Raw genomic sequence first — 18,329 nt, 5'->3', positions numbered from 1 at the left:
GTGCGGGGCACCGGTTAGTCGAGGTAATTGAGGTAATATGTACATGTAGGTAGTTATTAAAGTGACTATTAAAGTGACGAAAGTGTAGCAGCAATGTAAAAGGGGGGGGGGGGGGGGGGTAATCCAAATAGTCTGGGTAGCCATTTGATTAGATGTTCAGGAGTCTTGTGGCTTGGGGGTAGAAGCTGTTTAGAAGCCTCTTGTACCTGGAGTCTTTTGAGTCTTTGACAATGTTTAGGGCCTTCTTCTGACACCGCCTGGTATAGAGGTCATGGATGGCGGGAAGCTTGGCCCCCTGTGATGTACTGGACTGTATGCACTATTATCTGTAGTGCCTTGTGGTCGGAGGCCGAGCAGTTTCTATACCAGGCAGTGATGCATCCAATCAGGATGCTCTCGATGGTGCAGCTGTAGAACCTTTTGAGGATCTGAGGACCCATGCCAAATCTGTTCAGTCTCCTGAGGGGGAATAGGTTTTGTTGTGCCCTCTTCACGAGTGTCTTGGTGTGCCTGGACCATGTTAGTTTGTTGGTGATGTGGACAACCTGCTCCACCACAGCCCCGTTGATGAGAATGGGGGCGTGCTCGGTCCTCCTTTTCCTGTTGTCCACAATCATCTCCTTTAAGTAGGTTTGCCCATTCAATTGTTGGGAGCATATAGAGTGTGCAACTTCCTTTCTATATATCTTATTGTTTTTTTTTTACTGCTTACTCATGGTTAGTCAGCCCCTCCACAAACGTTTTTGTGTGTGTGTCAGCTCATGCTTTTCACTAGGAAATTGTAGTGAGTGACATCCTTTGTTCAATTCAATTATTCCATTGCTATTACTAATCCTGCCACTTTCTTTTTATTATTATTTTATTTAGCCCTTTTTTCTCCACTATTTCATGCTATCCCTATTTCCCTATTCCTATTTCCCTATTCCCCCTATTCCTATTTCCCCTATTCCTATTTCGGCACCAATGTGTCGGAGGAAACACCGTACACCTGGCGACCTGGTTAGTGTGCGCTGCGCCCGGCCCGCCACAGGAGTCACTAGTGCGCGATGAGACAAGGATATCCCTGCCAGCCGAACTCTCCCTAGCCCGGACGACGCTGAGCCAATCGTGCGTCGCCCCATGGACCTCTCGGTCACGGCCGGCTGTGACAGAGCCTGGGCTCGAACCCAGAATCTCTGGTGGCACAGCTAGCACTGCAATGAGACCATTGAGCCACCCGGGTGGCCCCATCCTGCCACTTTCACAGAAAGCAAAATGCTGCAAGTACACACATTTTTATTTTAAAAGTATGTGGAACCAAAATTAAATCCCCTACCAATTTGAGGATATTCAGCTGCCTCAGGTGAAATAAGAATTGAACTGCTAAGTGGCTGGCTAGCCCTACACTACACTGGCCATTCTGGTTAATTTAGCTATTTTACCTGTATCTATCAAAGAGGATGGAACGCCACAGTCTAGAACAGCAGATACCACAGTGTGTGGGAAGTGTGGACCAAGCTCATTACTACACAGGCCTGTCATTATACCAGCACACACAAAACCTAGGAGCTGTAGCCTTGAATCTGCAGTTCTACCATGCAGTAACTACAACGTTCTGTCTAAATGAAAGGCTGAGAGAGAGAGCGAGAGAGAAAGAGAGAGGGAGAGAGAGGGAGAGGTCAGAGTGCTCATCCATTCAGTAAGTGTAGGTGGACAGAATAGATTATGGGAGGCCTCAGCCAAGGCTGGGTGTTAACCTTGATTCCGTTTTTCACAGACTCGCTCCTTCTTGGTTGGCTAGGCAACAATGTAAGTATAGCATCCATCTGGGTTAAAGCATGGCATTGGTGATGTGGGGACAAAGTGGACTCGCTTACCAGCTGGAGTGGGTTTTGTTCTGCAGGCGGCTGTAGCAGGACATGATTTGGCTCCCGATGTCGGCCAAGCTCCCAGTGGTGACTCTGCCCCAGGCAAGGTTACCCATTTAGATGGTGGGTATGCACACAGACACACACGCAAGCACGCGCTCGCACACACACACACAGTGGTTAGCAGCCCCACTGACTGCACCACACTAGCTAGCCAGTGGGAGAATCAAACAAGGAACTAGCCAGTGAGATAACATCTGAAGAAATAGAGATGTTGCATCAAGCTTGGAGCCCCTTTACAACTCCCACAGAGACAGTTCCTTTCAGAGAATTATATATATTTTTATCTTATCTTTGATGCACTATAATATCAGACACAGCTGGAGATTGAAATTGGAAGCAATTAGTGGACTTGATTGCAGAGGTGAAATCAAGCAAACACAAGACAATTTAGGAAATGAGGGAGACAGAGAACAACTGTTCTGAGATCTAATCAGGAGCCTGAAACTGTCAGATATATGTGTATAGGTGGCAGGGAAGTCAGGCGCAGGAGAGTCAAACAGAGTGTAAAAGGGAGTCTTTTAATAAATGTCCAAGTAACATGCTCCATAACACGAATAAGAAAACTGAATAATAAACAAATATGGGTACGAAGACCCGTCGCGCACCTATACAAACAACACTACACTGACAATAAACAATCTCTGACAAAGACATGAGGGGAAACAGAGGGTTAAATACACAACAGGTAATGAATGGGATTGAAAACAGGTGTGTGGGAAGACAAGACAAAACCAATGGAAAATGAAAAATGGCTCAATGATGGCTAGAAGACCGGTGACGTCGAACGCCGAGCACCGCCCGAACAAGGAGAGGCAACGACTCCGGCAGAAGTCGTGACAGAAACCAAAGCTTCATTCTCTCTGCTGCGTATTCTCTACCTTTTGTAAACAATGGAGCGAGTGTTGCATTGCAGAAGTAATCAGTGAAACTCCAAAGCTCATTCAGGGACATGGACTGAGAGGACTTGTTCCCTCCACCTGCAATTAACCAGCTGACACATGGGGAGGAGAAAGTTTAGTAACTGAAAGGGTTGGATATGAGCTCAGAAGCAGTGTGTGTGTTCCTATAACCATCTTCTACTTTCAGCAGTATGAGCTATTCGCCTAACACAACGCAAATGAGTCCTCAATTTGATTTCCGAGAGGACACAGCATTTAAAAATGAAGGGGAGAGATTTGCGTTTCCTTCTCCTGAGAGAAAGCCTTTGCACTTACTACAGAGTGTAACTGAGGAGCAGAGCAATGAGTCTGGTTTCAGAGTGACAGTGGTGTCTGAGAACAGGGATGTTCTCAGACACCTGGACGCTGTTTGAATGACACCTATCAAGCCTGCCTTACATCCAGGACGCTGTTTGAATGACACCTATCAAGCCTGCCTTACATCCAGGACGCTGTTTGAATGACACCTATCAAGCCTGCCTTACATCCAGGACGCTGTTTGAATGACACCTATCAAGCCTGCCTTACATCCAGGACGCTGTTTGAATGTCACCTATCAAGCCTGCCTTACATCCAGTACACTGTTTGAATGTCACCTATCAAGCCTGCCTTACATCCAGGACACTGTTTGAATGTCACCTATCAAGCCTGCCTTACATCCAGGAGAGCGAGAGTGAGTGTGTTTAATGACGTTCAGCTAAGAGGAGACCTCAGACTAACAATATGATAGTTTTTAGCTGTAGGCTATACACTCTTTTATAAACTGGGTAGTTTGTTCCCTAAATGCTGATTGGCTGAAAGCGGTGGTATATCAGACCATATACGGGTGTGACCAAACATTTAATAAGCCACAGGTGTGTATCCGTGTCTGTAGGGCAATGTATCCGTGTCATGACTGACATTTTTAAGACTGAACAGGCTATACTGTATAATTATGTCAACTATATTTATTTGTGTGTGCATGTGCGTGTGCATGATTGACCCTCAGGGTTCAGTATCAGATTGGTGGTGTGTATGTCACCATGGCCATTAGAGCTCAGCTGCAATTTCCACAATGACAGATAAATGCAAGGGAGAGAGGAGAGAGAGACAGAGAGAGAGAGAGAGAGGCTACCCCCATTTTCCCATCCTCCACAAATGAGCACTTAAGATAGACAGAAAGCGGACAGACTGTGGCTAGATACTGTACCAGGGTCAAGGGGCAGGGTTTTAATAGCTCCAGTAGGACAGGAAAACACCATTCTGTATTGATTCCCATCCTACGTCATGATGTGGGAGGCCAGGGGGGATCCCATCGGCAGGCCCAGTTTCCAAACGGTGAGCAAGGATCAAATCTATATCATTTTTATTTCACCCTGAGTGTGTGGAGTTTTACCGTGTGCATTGTGGCTGTCGTGTGTGTGTGTGACAGAAGTCATATTCAGTGCAGTCTGTCCCTAAAGCAGATTCATAGTTCTAAAAGACATACTCGTTAGTGAGATCAAAGGAATTCATGAGGCTTGGAGGAAATTGAAATGAGACTTCAGACAGTGAACTCTTTTAAAAGTTTTTTTTTTTTTTTACAATTACTTGTTGGACCCACTGATTGAAGTTGCGCAATTCATATTTCTAAACTAGTTTTGCCATCGTGCACTACAGTCTGTCAAATATCATAATTCAATATAATGAACACATTGTTCATTTAAAATAAATGAAAAGGTGACATGTTCAGGCGGACTTTGTGTGAAATGAAATATTTACATACAATACAACTGTGAATAAATATGGTATTGTGGCCAAAATAAAAAAGGAAGGAGCATTTGATGATTTTATTCTTTCTGGGAAAATGTTTGATGATTACATGGGGCTTCTCATCCAGAAAATAAAGATCCAACATTCAATGAGTGCAGATGCTGGTCGAACAATGCAGTCTCTGTTATACTGCCAAGCACAGTATCATCACTAATATGGGGACATTTGATGACGTCGTGCATTCCTGATTAAAAACAAAACGGTGCCTTCGGCAGTCCATTGTGAAATAGTTATGCATTTGACAACATTTCAATACCTCGTTGGAACTCAATCATTTTCAAATACAGAGTGTCTTACATAAAGACACAGACTGATTTGCAAATACATTTAGAATATTCACAAACGTGTCAAATAATTCCTTCATTCGTATAACAAACAGCTATGTGGGGGGGGGGGGGGGGGGGGAGTCTTCATTTAATGACGATTCATCAAAGAGTGTGAATTTGTTTGAATGAAATGTTACCGTGAGGTATTGCGTTTCCAATGGATTACTGGTGAAAACCTGTACAGTACAGTAGTATCCCGGTCTATTTCCAAGTTTGTGCATTTCCTTTTATGATCCCTTTGACATGTTAGGCTGTTATTTCCTGTGTCTCTACCTGACCTAGGTAAATATATGTCAAATACTTTCAGATACTACAGGTGCGCTTGATTTAGCTTACCTACTGCCTAAGAATCATCCCAAAAGTGCAAACTCTACCTCCTTGCACAGCAATCAAGCTAAATCAGGCACTTCTCCAGAATTTGAAAGTACCTGACAAAATGCATTTTGACCCAGGTCTGGTAATTTACTTCTCACACCACTGTGCTGAGTTTAGAGGACTCCTCTGGCCTGTCCAGTTTGCTGGGAAGGGACTTGAGGTACTCCAGGTGTCTCCGCGCGTCCTCCTGGTTGTTCCTGACATAATACACCAGGTAGGAGATGACCATGGCGAACCAGCCGAACATGGTCACCAGCATGGCCACGTCCGTGGTCCTCTTGAGCCCTGCGCACAGGTCCAGGTCGGCCGCCATCATGATGAAGGGCACCCCTGTATCTATGCCAACGTCCTTGGGCTCCGAAGTGTGGCACACCACGCCAGCCAGTGAGGCCGGTTCCAGATCCAGCCGGGGCATAGCCACCTGGAGGCGGCAGTCACAGTGCCAGGGGTTGTGGGTGAGGTTGGCCTGGGCCCTCAGGCCCCCCAGGACCTCGGGCTCCAGGGTGGTCAGTCTGTTAGAGGATAGGTCCAGGCTCCTGAGAGAGGGGACCAGACCCCGAAAGGCCCCCGGCTCCATCTGAGTTAGCTCATTGTGGGAGAGGTCCAGCTCGTTGAGTAACGGAAACCCTGCAAAGGCGTCGGCGGGGATGGTGGTAAGGAGGTTACCGTCCAGGTAAAGTCGGCGAGTGTCATTGGGCAGGTCATGCGGCACCTCCGCCAGGTGCATGTTGCTGCAGCGCACCACCCTCCCGCCGTCGGCCATCTCGGAGCAGTAGCAGCTCTCGGAGCAGCCGGTGTTTGCCCCGTGGAGGCCCGCGGTGGTGGCCCCGAGCGCCAGGCTGTGCAGCAACAGGCATGCCACCAAGGAGTGGCACAGCAGCCACTCTGCCAGCAGCGGCATGGTGGGATACAGGCATACCCTCCTGGAAGGACACAGCCCCTGGACCATCAGCCAAGACAACCCTGCATAGGTCACAGCTTCACCAACCAGCCGGCCTGAGAGACAATGAGGAAAAATGTCAGAGCGAAAATAATGAAGAAAAGGAACGAGGACAACAAGTGATTGCAAATGACACTAATATCAGTGTGGCAGAAGCAACACCTAACCATCTCGGTGTGAGTAATCCGAATTTCCATACAAGTGCCAGGTGTTATTTTTAAACCCACTTTGATCCTGACTGGGCTAATTGTAATGAATTGGCACTTGTGACATGACGAACAGAAAATGACAACACACAGCTGTAGTGTAGAGGAGGAGTGGGATAGAGATCAGCGACGGCGTCATCCGTGCGTACAGATGACAGATAATGTGCTTCCTGCCAGTGCAGGGATGGAACTCTCGTTGATTGGCATGTTTTTTCCTCTCTCGTCCCACTTCAACATTGCCGTGGAGTGACTTTGCATTACCATAATCCTGCTCTGATCCAGTGTAACTAGGGAGACAGACTCTCAAAATATATATATGGTCATGGTTATTTTAGAATGCAAAGTACTGTCAGCCTCTAATGGATTCAGAGTGAATATCTTTGAAACTCAGTCTTAGGGTCTCTAGGATCCTACAGTACCTAACCTAACCCAGTTTGTAGGATGTAGGATGTAGGCTATGGGCTAGATTCAATCAGATCTGTCTTAACCCGCAATAACCGACAACTGCATAGCAGCATTATTGTTTTCGGAGATGTCAGAGGTGGAACTACGTCTGGAGCTGTCGAGTCAGCAAGCGGCTCCTGGCGTTATACTTATGGCGGACATTGCCATTGGCTGCACCGAGTTGCATTAGTAGAAATCCCATGCAGAATTGCTACAAGTTCCAACACTGTGTGTTGTAATCTACAACTCGATCGGGCTGATATCAACCCTCCTTTCATTTAATGATTTTAAACTTGAGTGTCTGTTCTATAGAGCCTACACTTTCCCGTTCTGAACTTTCTAACACGGGTGGGATTTAAGGACAGGTGTGGTTTCGTGACAATGACGACAAGAGCAGCCGCTCACCGATTTGACTGCTTCCGAACACAGTTACACCTCCGACGTCGCCTAAACAAAAGTAATAAAACTGCTATGCAGTCGGCGGTTGTTACGGGTTAAGGGCTCCATTCAATCTGTATCGTTGAAGCGTTCCAGATTGTGTGATAGAAAAGTGAAGGGCATTTCCGTTCGAGCCGACATATGCACACCTACCGGGAATGCAGTCTCTGCTAACATTTCAATTTCAATCACGCTGTAATAGAGCCCTAATGCTGGAACGAATTGAATCTAGGGCTGAGTCTGTTTGGATGTAGCCTATGTCTGCAGCGGTAAGTAGGTCATCTTTGGGTCATTTAGTGTAAGTACATTTTGGGTCAATCAATGTAATGTTTCCGGGCCCATCGGTTCTGGAAACCCACTTTTCACTGAGACCCGACTCAGGTAACAGACTCTTGAGCAGCGCTGTCTGAGGCAGGCTGAGGCGCAGTAAATGCCACAGTCCAGTATCGTTTTACCAATCCTCTCTAAACCGCATAGAATATGTTTCTCCACTGGCACAAAACCCCAGAGAAAGTGTTATGAGTTGGACGGGACGCTCACCGTTTCACCGCAACACAACTGTAGTCTAGAGCAGGGTTTCACAAACTCGGACACCCTGGGTGCACGTTTTGGTTTTTGCCCTAGCACTTTGTACAGAGCCAATTCAAATAATCACAGCCTGTTGAGTACAGTTACAGTACATGATGCCTGTATGCAACAGGTAGATGTGACGGGATGGGAGCCATGTTGGATACAAAGATGCCAGGTAGGAAAACCCTGGCCTAAAAGGTCTGCCTACGAGAGCTTTTTTGGTCGTAGGCTAGGTTGGTTTAATGGATTCATTCTCTTCATAATTGTAAATCTTGCACATAAAAAATGTAAACATATTCTTCCTAAAGTATTCAACCAGTGTACAAAAATGTTTACAAAAAGCTATATAATGATAACTTAAAATAAATAAAACAGTAACTGGCATCTTTGTATCCAACCTGGCTCCCATCCCATCAGATCTGCCTGTTGCATACGGGCATAATGTACTGAAACTGTACTCTATCTGGCCGTTCGTTCAGCTTCTGGTAAATTAGCTCTATCTGACCAGACGGACTCCACTTAGGCTGGTTTACAAATGACATAATCTAAGAGTGGCTCTTAAAGTCACATTACAAAAGGCAGCCACGGCTCAATAAGAAGGACTGCGTCTCGCACACAGTCTCCTCAGAGCCAGGGTGAGGGATGGCCGAGTGTCAGTGTAACGGATGTGAAACGGCTAGCTTAGTTAGCGTGGGCGCTAAATAGCGTTTCAATCAGTGACGTCACTTGCTCTGAGACCTTGAAGTAGTAGTTCCCCTTGCTCTGCAAGGGCCGCGGCTTTTGTGGCGCGATGGGTAACGATGCTTCGAGGGTGACTGTTGATGTGTGCAGAAGGTCCCTAGACGGTCTAAATTTGTACTGTTACATCTGGACCATATAACAGCTGCATTACCTGTCACAGCAGGTCAAAGTCTGGTTTATTGGGGTTCTGCTGAATGCGTGAGGAGGAGAGAACCTAATAAAGAAAATGACGAGAGCATCATACGACGGATCATTTAACTTGACAACCACTAATTCCAAACAATACAATAGACCCCCCATGATCTAAGTGGAATGGATTGATATACTGTGTGACTGTGTGTGTACTACAGTGTGCGGCAGTGTGTTTTTTATTTTATTTATTTAACTAGGCAAGTCAGTTAAGAACAAATTCTTATTTACAATGACGGCCTAGTGGGTTAACTGCCTGTTCAGGGGCAGAACGACAGCTCGGGGGTTTGAACTTGCAACCTTCCAGTTACTAGTCCAACGCTCTAACCACTAGGCTCCCCTGCCGCCCCAGTGTGAGCGAGAATATTTAATTTGCTCAGTTACATCAGTTTTTTTCCTAACGACTTAGCACTATATAGCCAAGATAGTATTGAATATAAACTCCCTCAGTTACTTATTGAGTCCTGCAATAAGAAAAGATGATGTACCACTGTATAAACTGTTAATGTATATTAAAAATACCACAGGGCCTGGTGTACAGTGTGCACTCGCTGTCTGACTACAAGAAGAACATTTGAATGCATTAGATCAGACTATCCTCCCAGTAAGTGATATGGGGGAACTTGCAATTATCACGCGAAGGAAAGCCTCATGCTGTTATCCTATCCTGATTCCTCCCTCCTCCTCCTCGGTGCAGCGATGGATATTCTCTAGTCATTGGTTTGACGTTCACACGGTTAACCTTTGTGCGACGGAGCGTTCATGCAATAGAAGAAACTGACTCTCGAGGCTTGCCACGAGACAGAAAACCCTTTTCCACAGTGGACACAGCATAGAAGTGTTATTGCAGGAATACTGGGGAAAAACCTGTATTCAGCTTGTTCCTAGTACATGATGTTAGCAACTTTGGCTAAAGTAACTCTAAACATTTGTTTTGCATGTGAATTAGTTTCTCTGAATCGTTTCTTGTATACAGTTCCTTTCAGCCGGACTGCCAGGCATCACACAAAAAACCTCTTGCAGACACAGTTCTAATACATTCAAACATTCAAAATGTGGGAACTTAATACATAAATTGATGCATTCTGCAAAGTGCAGGACGTCAACAATCCTCTGCAAGGAATGAACCTTTGGCACATACAGTAGGCTATTATGAATTCATTGGGCCACTGACCGAAATTGGAGGTGTTTTAGGGATACCCTACATAACTTATTAATGATGGAATATTGAGGTGTAGTTTACAAAAGCATATCATATCCCCCTGAGATATGCTTTTGGAAAATACACCTCAATATTCCAACATGACAATGAAAATGAAAAGGTCCCCAACAATATAAAGGACATATGTATTCATTCTATAATCAGATGCAAATGCAAGGCTGGCAAACATAAGAGCTTTCTTACCACTTCAGCTTTTGTTGTCTGGGAGAAGAACATTTGTCAGCATGCTTCACAGAACAGCGTCCATATCTCAAATGCGTTTACAGTACCCGCTTGCAATTCAGCGCAGCCGGAGAATCCGCGTCACAACCCCATGGACTGGAGCCTGCTTACCAGCATTCAATTCCGATAGTTGTTGCCTCTCCGCTCCCCGCGATCTAGTTGAAATAAACACGACTGTAAATATAAAGAGGGACAATTTGATCCGTTACCAAAGCGTAACCTATTATTGTCTTAAAATTGTCATATCAAGCCGTCATACGCAGGCACAGGAGCGTTGAAGCATAAAATCTCCTCACCACACATACACCACCTGCTACAGTAGATGGTTACTGCTGCGCTGTGCGCTCTGCTGTGCGCGTCAACCCACATCGTGACTTCTGAGAGGCTGGAAACCTTTCCATGATTAATGTCATGCGCAGCCTTCAAGGGACGTGTGTAAAGGCTGAGAATGCTAAAATGACCTGCGCAGAATTACGTTTTCTGAACAATTATCCGAGCAATACAATAGCCTATGGTCACATGTGAAGTAGGCTACTAATGACTAATTAGTACTTGCTAATGGGGGATTGTTAGAGATACAATCTCAGAGATAACAATAATCTACAAAATGCTGACTATCCAAATTATAGACCATATCTGAGTGCTTCCAAGTAGAAAAACGGTGATATCTAGAACCTAAAAGGGTTTTTCGGTTGTCCCATTGTTCCAGGTAGAACCCATTCCACAGAGGGTTCTACATGGAACACAAAATAGTTCTACCTGGAATCAAAAATGGTTCTCCCATACCGACAGGCGAAAAAACGTTTCTGAACCCATTTTTCTATGAGTGTAGGCCTACGTCTATATGCAATGAGTGCTTCTGACTATTGACACTAACTCTACTTCACTTGAACTACAGGATTAACTGAATGACAACAGAGACTAAATGCAATTGTAATGAATAGTTTGGGGTAGGCCTCATCTCCAAGGAATGCTTTGTGTAACCAGATGTGTTAAGTGGAGCGACACAAGGGAACCCAAGAGCAGACCAAGATGAGGAAACAGGGATGAATGAACCAAAATATTTATTGTTACACAGAGAGATATGGAGTGCAGATCCAGGGAAGCTTGGATGAGTTGCAGAAAAACCAGACTGAGGTTGGAGTTGGCTGAGTAGAACAGGGGAAACAGGTCCTGAGGGGAATCCAAGGTAGTGGTGGTGAGTAAAATCCAGAGCAAGGTAGTTGGGTGGTGTAATGTGGAACAGGAGCCAGAGACTGCAATGAGAAAATAAACAGTGTCAGGCAGGGAAACAGGCACAGCAGAGTAACAAGATCTTGCGTAAATGGCTAGAATCATGAACTGACTGAGCAGAGATTACAATTTGGCAGAGTGGAATTGGCAGGACTGAGTATTTGTAGAGGTCTTGATTATGGAACGAGTTGCAGCTGGTAGGGATCTGCTCTGACTTCAGCACATCTGTCTCCAACCACACAGAGAGGGAGAGAGAGGGGAGTACAGGGGGAGTAACTGCAGGTCAAGAAGACACCGGATGAACACCAGAGGGCGTAGCAGGAGCAGATGTGACAAGATGCTGATGACAGGTTGCCCTATGCTGGGCTGCTGGCATCGAAACCCCCGCTGGGAGAATGGAGTTCAGTTGACGGGGCCTTCAGTTGGTGGGGGTGGGATTGTGGAAGGTCGTTGGAAGACTGCTGCTGCAAAACAACAAAACAAGTGAGTCCAAGTACACAGATTTGACAATATACTTGCAGAAAAATATAATGTGAATGCAAATGTCTCATTCATGATTTGCCCAAATGTACCTGGATGACTTCACACTAAATGTAATGTAGTTTGCTCATACTTTAAGTTATCCGTCTGAACCTTTGCACATACACTGGTGCCATCTTCTGGACACCATCGGAATTACAACCAGAGTGATGGCTAGATGTCTGACCTTTCTGTTGCATTTCAAAGATGGTGGTAGAAGAAAAAAAATGTTTTTCTTTGTATTTTCTTCTACCAGATCTATTGTGTTATATTCTCCTACGTTCAATTAACATTTCCACAAACCTTAAAGTGTTTCCTTTCAAATGGTACCAAGAATATGCATATCCTTGCTTCAGGGCCTGAGCTACAGGCAGTTAGATTTGGGTATGTCCTTTTAGGCGAAAATTGAAAAAAAGAGGGCTATCCCTAAGAAGAGGGAGGCCCTTGATCTACTTCCCCAGAGTCAGATGAACTTGTGGATATCATTTTTACGTCTGTGTCCAGTATGAAAGAAGTTAAAGTGAGTTTTGCAGCCAATGCTAACTGGCAGTAAGCATAATGACTCGAAGTCTACAGATATCTGCTAAAACCGGGGATTACAAATTATATTTTAATGTAATACGTACAGAGGGATCTGTTAGCGGGAAAAGTATTTTAATAGCACAAAGTAAACATCATTTTTTAAATTTTACAGCTCATTTCCTGCAATTCTACATATTTTGGCGCAACTTATGCAATGTTAATATGGTATCTGAGTGAGAGTGACTAGCAAAATCAATGGGGGCTCCCTGGAGACCAGGGTCCCTGGGCTCGTGCCCTGCGTGCCGGGTCGGTAATACGGCCATGATTACTACAAGTTGAGATAGCTGGCTAGACTAACTAGACTAATTTACCAATCTTATACATGTTAATGGCATGGGCTAATTGAGTCAGTGAGTGACACACAGTATAACTAGAGGATAACCGATGATGTACAACTAAGTTTTGAAATTGCACCTTGTGTGTTCTACTATTATACTTAACAGTAATTTGAGGCCCAGACTGACAAAAATAATATGGAGTTACGGCCATGAGAATAAGTCGACCTTCAGCTACACTGTCTGTCATCGTAAAATAGGCCTAAAGAGTCCAATTGTAAGCTATGAGACTCTGTTCTCAAAGGCTATCATCTCTAGGAAAGAGCACCCTGCTTGAAGGAGGAATCTCCAAAATGTAGAAGAATTGAAAATGTGTTTATGGAGGATATCCATTAAGTATAGTGGAGAAGAGAGAGAGAGAGAGAGAAGACTCACTTTCACCTGTCTCATTAAACAGAAAAAAAGAAGGATGAGGATGAAAAAACAATTGAATGCAGCTCTGCATACTTACTGATAAAAGAGATAGAAGTGTGACTAAAGGAAGGTTAGGGACAATATAATTACATAAGAAGGAGTGCACATGTACAGAGTAGCGAGACAATAATATATTTAAAGGGGTTGAAAATAACCTCAGAAGAGAGGGTGTGAAAGGCAGGGAAGGAGAGAGAGAGAGAGAGAGAGAGAGAGCGAGAGGGGGGGAGGAAGGGAAAGAGGGCGAGAGAGAGGAGCGTGTTGAGGAAAATGGGGCGCGGGAGAGGGGAATGGAGAGAGCTGTCAAATTCTCACTTGCTTCCTCAAGCCTTGTTTCCTCAATTCCTTACAAAGCTCGTTGGAGGAGGAGGCCTGGGGGAGGGACCTTAAATCCTCTTCTCTAATTCAAGGATGTGCTGGCGAGTAACGTTTTGAGACACAGCCAGGGTTTGCAGCTGCAATGGGGAGCCGTAAGGGAGCTAAAGACAAACGAATGTCACAGAGGTCGTCAGGGTGGAAGTTTGCTTTGAGAGGACACCGATGCTCTGTCTCTCACCCCTCAAGAACACACTGTCACAACGCTCTGATTGTCCTCACAACGCTCCGATTGTCCTCGCAACGCTCCGATTGTCCTCGCAACGCTCCGATTGTCCTCGCAACGCTCCGATTGTCCTCGCAACGTTCCGATTGTCCTCACAACGCTCCGATTGTCCTCGCAACGCTCCGATTGTCCTCGCAACGCTCTGATTGTCCTCACAACGCTCCGATTGTCCTCACAACGCTCTGTTTGTCCTCACAACACTCCTCAAAAGCAATCCATTTCTTTCTGCCATTGCGCTAGATTGCCCGCAAGTAATCTCTTTTTTGTAATCTACCGTTCATTGTGTTAGAGTGCCAGCATGGAATGCAGTACTCAATAATGTTAAGTATTTTTTTTTATGCTTGGGAAAGGAAAGTTCAAGGCAATATGAGAAAATGTTCTGAAGTGAAGTTCGTTATGTTTCGGCTGAGGCTTTGTGTGTACATGTCTGTCTATATAGACAGTAGACACCAGACCAGGCTGCAGTTTACATTTTCCATCTCTGCCCAACTCTCCCTGACTAGTGTGCGTCCAGTGTTCAGCATGCCTCGTCAGGCCTCTCCTCTGACTGCAGGAGGAGTGTGATGGTTTTAGAAAGGAAGCTCATTAAAGCTGCACGGTGTCTCCACACCTGGTGTGTGTGTCTTCAGCCCTGATGCCTTGCCCCCTGTCCCTTGTCAGCCCTGGTTAGCTTCTAAGCCAGGCACAGCTAGTTTTACTGGGTGCTGCTGGCTGACAGGTGACCTCACACATAGAGGTTCCACACACCTGTTGCCAGGCTCACACATACACCCACTCAGGTATAATCAATGACACTCAGGAGAAGACACACACACACACACATTTGTTTTACTATCCTTGTGGGGACCAAACAATTGATTTCCAATCGAAATTGACACACACAGAAATATGTTTTATATATAAAAATGTAATAATGAAAAGGATGACATGGCCGGCAGCCCACGGGCCTTAGAAAATGTATTTTTAAAAGACATTTATGCAATTTCTCTGTTATACTACTCTATAATGACCTTTTGGATGATCAGTGGACCAAGGTGGGCCGGGCCGGGTTTTCTCATAGGCTGAGGTCACACAAATTTACATTCAAAGTCATATTCTACATCAGCAAAGAGACCTGCTCCGACTCTGTCATCAGTTAGACAGATCATGGGCTGAAAACCCCCAGAAACGGTGCCTGTAAACGTAGGAAGAGCATATTCTACATTGTCACCTCACTCAAAACATTCTATATTTTGTGTGTCTAAAACCGGGATTTGGTCAAACAGTAAAGTGCATTATCATCACGGTTCCTGTAACAAAAGTGTCCGCTCTCCCCATGTGTCTGTGCCCTCACTGGGGCCTGTTGCTGCAATGAGCGAGCCACTCTCCTCTCCCACCATGCGCTCGAGAGAGAGAAAAAAAATATTCTAAACATACAACAAGATTCGTCCCCTTGTCGAAGAGAGGAGGGCCTCAGTTTTCGGTAGGTATAATTATGTATTTCTCAACTCTCAATATTCATCTCAGTAGCATCTATTTGACAACCAAGATATTTGAGATATGGAGGTCATGGGTAGTAGCCTACAACTGCAACGTCTATTATAGGACATTTCAATTTCTTTTGGATGAATACATGGCTACTAGCAGTGGGTACTATACTTAGAGACAGCAATTAAGCAACGTGTCTTCAGATGTTGAAACCCAAATGAATTAGCCTATGTTATTAGTTAGTGCACATAATCTTATTTTATATTAAACCCAATTTTAACAGGTAAGTTGACTGAGAACACTTGACTTTTTCCACATGGTGTTTACTTTACAGCCTTATTCTAAAATGGACTAAATGCTTTTTCCCCTCATCAATCTACACACAATACCCCATAACGACAAAACAAAAACAGGTTTAAAAAACTGAAATATCACATTTAACTAAGATTTCAGACCCTTTACTCAGTACTTTGTTGAAGCATCTTTGGCAGCGATTACAGCCTCGAGTCTTCTTGAGTGTGACGCTACAAGTTTGGCACACCTGTATTTGGTGAGTTTCTCCCATTCTTCTCTGCAGATCCTCTCAAGCTCTGTCAGGTTGGATGGGGATAATCACTGCACAGCTATTTTCAGGCCTCTCCAGAGATGTTCGATAAGGCTCTGGCTGGGCCACTCAAGGAGATTCAGAGACTTGAACCGACGCCACTCTTGCATTGTCTTGGCTGTGTGCTTAGGTTCTTTGTCCTGTTGGAAGTTGAACATTCGCCCCAGTCTGAGGTCCTGAGCACTCTGGGCACGCAGGTTTTTATCAAGGATCTGTACTTTGCTCCGTTCATCTTACCCTTGATCCTGACTAGTCTCCCTGCTGCTGAAAAACATTGCTGCAGCATGATGCTGCCACCATGTTTCACCGTAGGGATGGCGCCAGATTACCTCCAGACGTGACTCTTGGCTTTCAGACCAAAGAGTTCCATCTTGGTTTTATCAGACCAGAGAATCTTGTTTCTCATGGTCCGAGAATCATTTAGGTGCCTTTTGGCAAACTCCAAGCGGGCAGTCGTGCCTTTTACTGAAGAGTGACTTCTGTCTGGCCACTCTACCATAAAGGCCTGATTGGTAGAGTGCTGCAAAGACTGTTGTCCTTCTGGAAAGTTCTCCCATCTCCACAGAGGATCTCTGAAACTCTGTCAGAGTGACCATTGGGTTCTTGGTCACCTCCCTGACCAAGGCCCTTCTCCCCCGATTGCCAAGTTTGGCTGAGCAACCAGCTCTAGGAAGAGTCTCTTGGTGGTTCCAAACTTCTTGCATTTAAAAATTATTTTGAATAAATTTGCCAAAAATTCTAAAAGACTGTTTTCACTTTGTCATTATGGGGTACTGTGTGTAGATTGATGAGAAAAAATGATAATTTCATTCATTTTAGAATGAAGCTGTAACCTAACAAAATGTGGAAAAAGTGAAGGGGTCGGAATACTTTCCGAATGCACTGTGCATATGTAATTGATCTCTATTGAACAAAAATAAAGCAGGAAATTCTGGAGACCTATTCTGACAGTAAAATATAGCAACTATAGTCTAATTGTGAACTCACAAATCATGGCAGTCACTGGGTTATAAGTTGCACATCAAAATATCTTGAAACTTGCATTCCTACTTGGACAAGTTGGACGAAACCACTTATTTCATGAATACCTCAGTAGTCTATGAGTGTCTATATAAGATAATTACTTGTGATTTGGGTCCAACCAAATCATGGGCTGGTGCCACCAACTGTAATAGTAAGTTGCACCAGTGACATCAGTGGAAGATGATAGTCTGGAGGCCTGGAATAGTAATTAACACTTAGGATAGGTGTTGATTCAGGTGAACACATGATATGCACTCATTTGCAATATAGCCTAAGGCCTAGATTCAATCAGATAAAGTGTTAACTGCCTCATAGCTGATGTTTTGTCGGTGTCGGAGGTGTAAAACGCTGAAGCTGTCAAATCGGGGAGCAGCTGCTCTTGATTATTGTCACAAAGCCACACCCCTCCCACTCGCATTTGAAGTTCAGAACGAGAAAGTGTAGGCTACATATAAATCGTTTTGCTCAAATACAAAATCATTCAGCAAAATAATGTATCAGCTTAATCGAGGTGTAGATTTACATCTCAGATTCCAGTGTTCGAAATTGTACACATGGGATTTATCTTATTGCGACTGTGCAGACAATGGCAATGTCCGCTTTAGGTATAATACCAGGAGCCGCTTGTGGATTTGACAGCTCTAAAACAGTACCACCCCAACACCGCCAAAACAACCGCTATGAGGAGGTTGGCCAAAGCAGATCTGATTGAATAGAGCTCTAAATCATTAGCTTGACTTTTATAATGTACGGTATAAGGTTTAAGCAGACAGGCAGACAGAGAACAAGAAAAAGCACAGAGGGACAGCAGACAAGATGCGGAGACAGATAGACACCATAACAAGGAGGCAAACACAATGGCCAGTGCAGAGGCACAGTTATAGTGGTGAGTTGTATCTCCAGTGGGGATTTTACATATTGTATTTGTTTTAAATATGAGCTTGTTAAAAAAGAGGAGGATCATGTCTCGCCAGTCACTGGTACAGAAATGGTTGAGAAACACTGTACTGTGCTACCAATGTTATGTCTCAGAGTGGATGCTGAATATCAGACAGAAGGCTCAAGGCTGGTGAAGATGTAGGTTTCTGATTTTGTCAGGGCAGTGGCTGATCGGGTTTGGGCTCCAAACCAGCGCGAGCAGTAGACGGGGCTGGTGTGGATAAAATGCCAAGGACGAATTCTTGTCCCTGGCAAACAGTATGGAAGAGCAATATGGTTGTCTCTCTGTGGTGGCTCCAGTTG

The 18,329-nt window shown here is 44.7% G+C and overlaps 1 protein-coding gene and 1 long non-coding RNA gene across 2 annotated transcripts in view; both read right to left on the bottom strand.

Moving 5' to 3' along the window:
* Nucleotides 1-18,329, bottom strand: part of LOC149978890 (uncharacterized) — a 699,006-nt gene that overhangs the window by 289,419 nt on the left and 391,258 nt on the right. The gene's annotated exons all lie outside the window — the stretch shown is intronic.
* LOC110485152 (leucine-rich repeat-containing protein 3B-like) lies at nucleotides 4,384-10,651 on the bottom strand. Its single transcript, XM_021556219.3, has 2 exons — nucleotides 10,274-10,651; nucleotides 4,384-6,336 (listed from the first exon to the last, which is right to left on the bottom strand). The coding sequence occupies exon 2, from the start codon at nucleotides 6,287-6,289 to the stop codon at nucleotides 5,435-5,437; it is 855 nt and encodes a 284-aa protein (XP_021411894.2). The 5' UTR covers nucleotides 6,290-6,336; nucleotides 10,274-10,651; the 3' UTR covers nucleotides 4,384-5,434.

This window comes from Oncorhynchus mykiss, chromosome 13 (assembly GCF_057628025.1).
Source record: "Oncorhynchus mykiss isolate SJ-2025 chromosome 13, ASM5762802v1, whole genome shotgun sequence".
Classification (NCBI taxonomy): Eukaryota; Metazoa; Chordata; class Actinopteri; order Salmoniformes; family Salmonidae; genus Oncorhynchus; species Oncorhynchus mykiss.
Note: the sequence above shows the minus strand (reverse complement) of the source record. Positions and strands in the feature narration are given on the sequence as shown.